We start from the raw sequence: 8,256 nt of genomic DNA on the forward strand, positions 1-8,256 counted from the left end.
AGCCTCGTCGGACGAGCTCCTCGACGGCGGCGAGCCTCGTCGGACGAGCTCCTCGACGGCGTCGGGTACCTCCCCGCGCGGCCCCTGGGTTAGTCTCCTTCCCTTCTCCTCCCCCTCTCTCCCTCTCCCGCTCGTCCCCATGGCCCAAGGGGGGCTGGCGACCTAGGGTAGATCACTCCGCACTTCCGGCTAGCCTCATTCCTCCCTTAGCACCCACCTCCATCGTGCCTCATTCCCCCGCCATGTCCGCCCCCTTCGTCGCCATGTCCGTATCGGTCGTGTTCTCCGCGCATTGGGTCCAGGTAAGCAGCAGCAGCAGCCGGCGGCGGTGCGCGGCGTGCTTCTCGAGGCAGAGCTTCCCGTCGATCTCGATCCGGCCGGCTCCGCCCAAGCGCCTCCTCAACCTGGCCTGCTCGGTACACCGCACACACATTCCTCCATTCTACACCGTCTTCTTCAATCTTCACGCTCAATGCTCCAACGAGCATCTCCTAGCAAAATTCATGGTCAATGCTCTCAACGAGTATTTGTTTGTCTGACGACGATGGTGGCGATGTGTCACTCAAGATGTGCATTGAATTTGCAAATCCTTCCTTTGACGTACAGGCCAAGCAAGACACCATTGACAAGGTGTGTGGGATCGTCAAGAAGCAGCTGGCCGTCGCCCAAGACACCCTCGTCAACGGGGACACAAAGTTTGCCGACCTCGGCGCAGATTCCCTTGACACGGTATATCCCCTCCCCTTGCCTAAGTTAACTGCTCATGATGATTCCACATCCATCAGGTTATTACACAGTGATAGACGATGGATTTGATAGTATTGATGCACTGTTTGTGGCAAGATGCCAACCTTGTTGGCCAGTGGACTGAAGGCTGCATAGATGCATGTCCAAAAATAGCATGTGTGTATTGAGCTCAGTCTTACATTTGTTTTTGTACATCCAACTGCAGAGAATAAAAGAAATTGTGTGTGCAGTGAGCTGAGGCTCGACACGGTGTCGCTTTGGTTGGTTCTGTCTCGCTCGAATTGCCTCAGCCTGTTAAAAAGCGCTCCACAACGCCTCCAAGCTCCAAGCCTGCAACGTACACGACCCTCAGCATCCGATCGACCAGCGACGGTGAGTCACTCATTCTGCAGTTTAATAGAACACATCGTGAATAATTATGAATTTCCTTTTTTAGGACTATTTGTTTTGATTGTATAGCACATGAGGGAGCATTTAATCTCTTGCGCAAAAACTCCATGCCCGAAAGAAATAATCTATATTGCATGTGTTACTACAACCCGATTTATCTCTGTTCTTGCAATAGGTTCTTTGCTCCTACCACATGATTTTTTGGCCTGCTATGGTCCTGTAATACATCCTGATGCTACATTCTCCAGCACCATAATTGGTTTGGCTTTCTACATGCTACCATTTCTAACTGCTGAATTCATGGTAGGTGGTTCGGTTACTACAGTCTCACAGACTAGTCGTGCTACCTTCAAAGTGGTTACTAATCGTAGTAAGTTTACTGAACATCCAACCAAGTACCCTGTTAAAGGCCACGAAATGTAGAAGTCAAGCAGCTATATGCCCTTGTGACATTTGACCTTTGTGCCCTGTAATTTCTTTACATGCCCTTATGATGTTTACTTTATTTTCCATGTAATACTGTAAATGTGCATTTGTTCATTTGTTGTCAATAATCTTATCTTCTTTTCCTATGGCAGCATTATTCGACAAGGCAAAAGAATGGATGGTTATATACCTGCTCATTTTACAGGTTAAACTATACTCTGCTCTACATGTTTTCATTTGCTTATATACCTGCTCATTTATAAAAGAACTGATGATATATATAGAGTCCTTCCATTTTTTCTCCCTCTAAGTTAAAATCAACTAAGATAGTTACTAGGAACCTGCATGCTATTGAAGACAGATCTATCTTTGACCATGTGACATTCGTTCTGTTCATCATATACTGGTAGTTTAAATGTGGGGTTCAAGTGTACAACTGGACTGTAGCCTCGAAGAAAGCAAAGGATGGGTAGTTCTGGACATATGTTTTATTCCGAGTTCGTCAGAAATTTCACAAAGTACCGACTTGTTAGCTGCTACTGATTGTTTGGCTTAGCACTTTCAAAATACATTCGGAGTTATGTTCTTCAAACCTGTCCTGATGCTCATAATACCTTTCATTACTCAGCCATCGCCTATGCTCTCCCGCCCTCTTCGATGAGGCGACGTCTCCCTGCTCTTTCCATGGCATGACGGCAGTGCACTGCATCGTCTAAAGCACCCCCATGGTGAGCCATCTCCACTCCTCTATTCCCCCGGCTGCTGCCATGCACATCGTCTAAAGCACCCCCATGTTCATGACAGTATAATATAATTAATGCTCACAAATGGGAATGTTGAACCGCCAATAAAACTAAAGCAGTACTCACTTTCTTTGGCCTCTCCCATTCTCCGAAAAATATGTCACTTGCTTTGGCCCTAATCACATATTCAATAAAATGTGCACATCACATTTATTTGTATAACTGTACACTAGCACCAAATTCCACACCACCAGCCCCTCCTCTCTCTTCCCCGGTGACCTCCATAGCTGAGTTGGAAAAGGGTTTGTTTGTATAACTGTACTGCATTCTACTACTGCTGATCACATTTTGTGGCACCAAATGGTTGTTGCCTAGATTATCCAGTACGACTTGAATGAATTTTGGTGCGAATTTGGATGATCTTCTCGTTGCTCTGTTCCTTAATGAATTTTCTTCTTGCCTAGCTTATTCACTACGACTTGAGTTATCTGTGGTGCGATTATGATGGATCATCTCATTGCTGATCTGTTCCAACTGTTTCTAAACTTTTGTTGCTGCTTGTGCTAATTTTGTTCTTGCATGATCAGTTACTCTTTAGATGGCCCAATTCAATTCCAATTTCTACTCTGAATCATATAAGGAATGTTGTTTAGTTGTTAGGATTCTGTTTGAAAAGCTTTTTTGTTTGATGATGAGGCACAGGACCGGATGCCACAAACTCACTGCAGTGATAATTTCGTTGTTCTTCTGTTATGATATACTCCTAGATGGCTCGCTTAACTTCCATTTTTTACTCTGAATCATCTTATACAGGCATACAAGGATGCCCCAAACATGCTCTATGATTTTTTTATTCTTGTTATATGTTAAGATGTACTCCTACCAAGTTGAGTTTGTAGATGATCTTGTGATTGTTTAATCTGCAGATTCTTTGTGTACTCCAGTTTTTTTTCCGGGTCATCCTTACCATACCATCTGCAAATTATGTGTTTCGCAACATGGATTATGCAGCGCAATTGTCATATAGGACCATGCCAAATTGCTAACTGGAAGTCTTTGGTATTCTCCTTTCGGTTTGGACTCGTGAACTTAGGGTGATCATTTTTTTTCTGGTCGTTAAGGTGTAGCAAACTGGATGATACTGTGAAGGGTTTGATCTGCAGATTGTCTGTTCTGCTCACCATTCTGTGCATGATTGCTTAACTGCATGTTGTGTTTTTACACCGTGGATGATGTAGGACGATTGTCATATAGATACAAGATCAGCTTTACAGAAACTCTTTGATAGTCCCGCCTTTTCAGTTTCGACTGATGAAGTCACCTCGGTTAAATTTCAGTTTATGACAGAAATGTTGGTAGGTGGGCTAAGTTTCAGGACTTTATCAGTTGTTCTGCTATTTTTCTCCAAGTTACTAGGCAGTTTGGGTCCAACTCCCTCCGTTTCTAAATATAAGACCTTTTACAGATTTTACTATGAACTACATACGGAGTAAAATGAGGCGGGAATCTACATTCCAAAATATGTCTATATATATCCATACGTAGTTTATAATTGAATCTCTAAAATATCTTATATTTAAAACGGAGGGAGTAGAATTGTGTCTCATCAAGCAGTTTTTGGAGAGCTGGTTGCTGGGCTAAGTTAGTTTCAGTTTCGTCGTTGTGTCTGATCAAGAAGTTCCTTCGAATTGTGCAAATGCAACTTAAGGTTAGTCAGGTTCTGTAGAATCCTGCCGTGATAGACTTCTCATCATCCATGGTCTTTATTTATCCTGTTACCTCTATCGTGCTTTGCATTTTGGCCAGCAACGTTGCTTCTATACCATGTTTTCAACTGCAAATTCTGCTGTATATACCCGTTTTCGGCGCCATTAATTTCTGAATCATTGATATAACTTCTGAATCACATAAATATTTTGTTCACAACAGCTAACTCTGCTGTATATGCCCTTCCTGGGGCCATTAACTTCTGAATCACAAACATGTCTTACCCCAAATATGACTAGTGTTCAAGTTCTGAATTTCAGACAACAGACGACACACACACACACGTTAATTAGAGGAACTCGTACCGTCACACCAACTCCGACATTGCTTCTTTCTGTACTTCAGTTTATTTAATCATGGGTAGAGTTGTGTCTGATTAAGCAGTTTTCCAGAGTTGGTTTTCTGGGTTAAGCTAGTAGTAGAACGCAGTACAATTATACAATCAGCAGTACATTTAGTTAGGGTCAATAAAAATTGGATTTGGTTTGAGCTTGCCCCTGTACCTCTCCTTCTAGATCTGGTGCAGGCTGTCGGAGACAGAGAAGATAGATGCAGCGATGCATATTAGATTCTTGCAACTATGTGACTGAATTGGTCGTCGATCTGCAAAGTACCTCGTGAAGTGGAGATTTAGCGTTGGTGAATTTTACTGAACTGCACCCTCTCGAGTAGTTACTAGATCTGCTACTATTCAATGTCCAGACTGTTTTTTCCATTGTGATGTGTTTCAGATTTTGTACTTGGGGATTTGGTGCGAGGGAACTGAAATTTTCTTCCTTCACACAAGAGAGGAGAGGAGTGGTCAGGTCCTTCCGACGTTTCTTGTTTGACACATTCATTAAGCTAGCTCGCTGTTGACGTGCTTGTTAATAACTAGAGTAGTAACTTGTTTGGCTGTCTGCTCTCGTTGTTGCCACTTGCCAAACTGAAAACTTTTAAAAATTGGGTGTATTGTTGTCATGTTGAGTAGCTTTGTTTTTGCAATCTGGCTCGAGCAAGCAGTGCCCCGATGAAGTAAAGATTGCAGTGCCATATATTAATGCCCCAATTACTTTTATCTTCAAGCCATTCTCTTCTTCATATTTCTTTAAAAGTACGTGCGAGTTTACTCGCTCTGCTTCTACAGTTGAAGGCTCCTGCTTGATTGAGATTTATAGCTCTTAATAATGTTTGTTGAATCACATTGCTCCTAAGATTTATTTTATTCTCCTCTCTGTGCAGCTGCCCCTGGTTCGATTCCTCCCAAGAGCGGATTTGCGCCAAAGGGCAACTTTTCTTGCTCACGCGGATAACGGTCACTAGCTGCTCCACAACAACGACAAGCACGACGACCTTGACGAAGTTGTCCACCGCCGACACTGAAGAGCAAGCCCGCCTTCTTCAGACTTGCATGACGGGAGGGGAGGGGGCGGCCACTGCCTCCTTCACACACCAAGCCGCCGACACCGAAGAGCAAGCCCGCCTTCTTCAGAGTTTGCAAAGGAGCTTTATGGTCAGGGCATGGTTGTTTGTAGAGTGGCGGACACTACTTTGATCCTTTGACAGATAGTTCTTCATAATGTGATAGTGTATAGGCCTTCTTCCTTGAGACATACTGCTCAACTACTGCACTCCTTGGCTGCTACCGACCAAATTTTTTACAAATCTGTCTATATGTTTTGTTTCTATATATTTACAAATATCCTATCAATCCATTTTTAAAATGGATGGGCGCGGCAACGCGCGCCTTTCATGATCAAGTATGTTTTGTAACCTGTAAAAATATCAGAAAAAAAATACCTAATATTCATACTAGTGGTGCACCACTCGGCACTTTAGTGGCGCACTGCAAAAAGCACACTAGTCGCGCATCGTCAACTAGTGCGCCATTAGTAAGCCAGAGCACATGGGTAAATATGGCCCCTGGGAGGCATACTAATGGCGCACCATGAGCTATACTAATGGCGCACTGTCTGGTGCGCCATTAGTATACCAGATACTAATGGCGCACCATGAGCTATACTAATGGCGCACTGCCTGGTGCGCCATTAGTATACTAGATACTAATGGCGCACCTGTGGTGCGCCATTAGTAAAAAATTCTAATGGCATGATGCTAGTGGCGGACCTGTAGTGCGCCATTAGTAGCCAAAACAGGTGCGCCACTAGCAGGCATTTTTCTAGTAGTGTATTAATTCAACCTAAGCGGTACTGATCTGTTGAGCAAGCAATGAATCATGTTCTATTCGAAGATCATCATGAGGCATTCTTAACTTCTCAAGATCAACCTTCCTTTGGAGAAGTTCATAGGAAAGTTTCTCATGATCAGCCAAAAGTGTGCCATAACGATCTTGAAGACTATCAAATCTAGACTGAAGACTTTTCACATCTTCAGTGAGGACTTGAGTACGATTCATTTCATCATTCAATAGATCATCGCTTCTGTCTAGCAGGTTTTGAAGATTTTCAATGGCACTTGTGTTGTGTAGTGGCAATGTTGGCAAGTTTATAGTAACTAGGTTTTTGATAATCATCAGGTTCACAGTCACTAGAATCAGAGGAGGAAGTATGGTTTTGTACCTTTGAACCTTTTGCCATGAAGCAATAGGTTGGAGCAAATTCATCAGCATTTCAATCGGTGTAGATAGCTTTGGCATTTTCTTCAAGGTTGGAGATTGAGTTGCTGACAAATGTGGTAGCTAGTGCAAGACTTGCCACACCAGACTCTGAATCCTCTTCAGAACCTTCCTCTTCATCACATTCCTCAAATTCTTCCTCAAAATCCATTTCCTTGCCAATGAGTGCCCGAGCCTTTCTGAAACTGGTCTTCTTGTGCGATGAGGACTTTGAGGATGAGGATTTTGAAGATTTCTTCTTTTTCTTCGAGTCATCAGAACTTTCATCCTTGTATTTCTTCTTCCTAGATTCCTTCACACAGCGAGGACAGTCAGCAATGTGGTGACAAGATTTCTTGCATTTGTGGCAGGTTCTTTTCTTGTAATCCTCAGACGAAGATTGCGATTTCCTCATATCTGTACTTGAAGATATACCAAACTGGCCACATTTTGTGAAATTCTGGAATTTCCTCACGAGCATAGCAAGTTCCTATCCTAGTTCTTCAGGGTCACCAATGCTGCAATCTGAGTATTCTTCTTCAGATGAGGAAATAGCCTTAGCCTTCAGCGCACGAGGTCTTGAGTAGCTTGGTCCATACATCTCTCTCTTTTCTTCTTGTTGGAATTCATGAGTATTGAGTCTCTCCAGTATATCAGCAGGATCAAGCCTTTTGTTGTCTCTTTGTTTTTTAATCATCAGAACTAGTGTGTCAAATGATGGATCAAGAGATCTTAGCAGTTTCTTCACAACTTCATGGTGAGTGCTGTCTCTAGCTCCCAATGCTTGCAGTTCATTTAAGATGTTAGTGAGGCCATCAAAGGTATCTTGGTAGCTTTCATTGTCAAGCCTCTTGAAGAGGTTGAAGAGCTTGCGAAGAACATCAACACGAGAGTCACGTTGTGTTGAGACTCCCTCATTGACTTTGTATAGCCTATCCTAGATAAGCTTAGTTGTTCCCAAACCACTCACTCTGCCATACTGACCTTTCTCAGATGGACACAGATGATATTCTTCGTTTGTCAGTCAAGTTGCTTGAACTTCTTCACATCAGCGGCAAAGACACTAGCAGCGATGGAGGGAATACCATTTTCCACAATATACCAGAGATCATTGTCAATAGCCTGAAGATGCATCTGCATCTTGGTCTTCCAGTAGGGAAAATCCTTTCCTTCAAAGGTAGGACATCCTGCAGTAACCTTGATCATACCCGCGGTCTATATAACTAATACTGCAGGCGGTTAAACCAAAATCACACAGAACAAGGGAGTGCCTTGCTGTGATACCAATTGAAAGTGCGTTATATCGACTAGAGGGGGGTGAATAGGTGATTTTTAGAATTTCATCGCTGAGGAAATTTCTTGTGAGGAAAGTCCTGAATGATGAATTGAGTGCAGCGGAAATAGCGCAGGATCAGGAGTGCAAAAACAAATACAACTAAATACACGATGAAGTTTATGAGATTCGGTTTGCACAGTTCGTAGGTACAGAGTATGCAGGTGAGGATTAACTCAAGTGAAGAATTTGAGATTGAGGAAATTCAGAGAAAGTCTTCAGACAAATTCTTCGAACATCACAGATGAAAGTCTTCA

General features: G+C 43.0%; 1 protein-coding gene across 2 annotated transcripts; it reads left to right on the forward strand.

Moving 5' to 3' along the window:
• The first annotated feature begins 242 nt into the window (after nt 1–242).
• LOC123404631 (acyl carrier protein 1, chloroplastic-like) lies at nt 243–5,383 on the forward strand. 2 transcript variants are annotated; one of them, XM_045098572.1, is made up of 5 exons: nt 243–416; nt 607–729; nt 1,716–1,768; nt 2,192–2,291; nt 5,295–5,383. In XM_045098572.1, the coding sequence occupies exons 1-4, from the start codon at nt 243–245 to the stop codon at nt 2,277–2,279; spliced, it is 438 nt and encodes a 145-aa protein (XP_044954507.1). In that variant the 3' UTR covers nt 2,280–2,291; nt 5,295–5,383. The 2 variants fall into 2 exon arrangements, 1 of the variants encoding a protein (XP_044954507.1); XR_006611873.1 differs by lacking the exons at nt 243–416; nt 607–729 and adding an exon at nt 1,080–1,119.
• Nucleotides 5,384–8,256: the final 2,873 nt, after the last annotated feature.

The sequence above is a fragment of the Hordeum vulgare genome, chromosome 6H (genome assembly GCF_904849725.1).
Source record: "Hordeum vulgare subsp. vulgare chromosome 6H, MorexV3_pseudomolecules_assembly, whole genome shotgun sequence".
Taxonomy (NCBI): domain Eukaryota; kingdom Viridiplantae; phylum Streptophyta; class Magnoliopsida; order Poales; family Poaceae; genus Hordeum; species Hordeum vulgare.

Coding starts and splice junctions, on each gene's coding strand:
- LOC123404631 (XM_045098572.1), top strand. CDS start 243: ATGTCCGCCCCCTTCGTCGCCATGTCCGTATCGGTCGTGTTCTCCGCG. Junction 730..1,715: donor GCGCAGATTCCCTTGACACG/GTATATCCCCTC, acceptor TTCCTATGGCAG/CATTATTCGACAAGGCAAAA. Junction 1,769..2,191: donor TATACCTGCTCATTTTACAG/GTTAAACTATAC, acceptor TTCATTACTCAG/CCATCGCCTATGCTCTCCCG.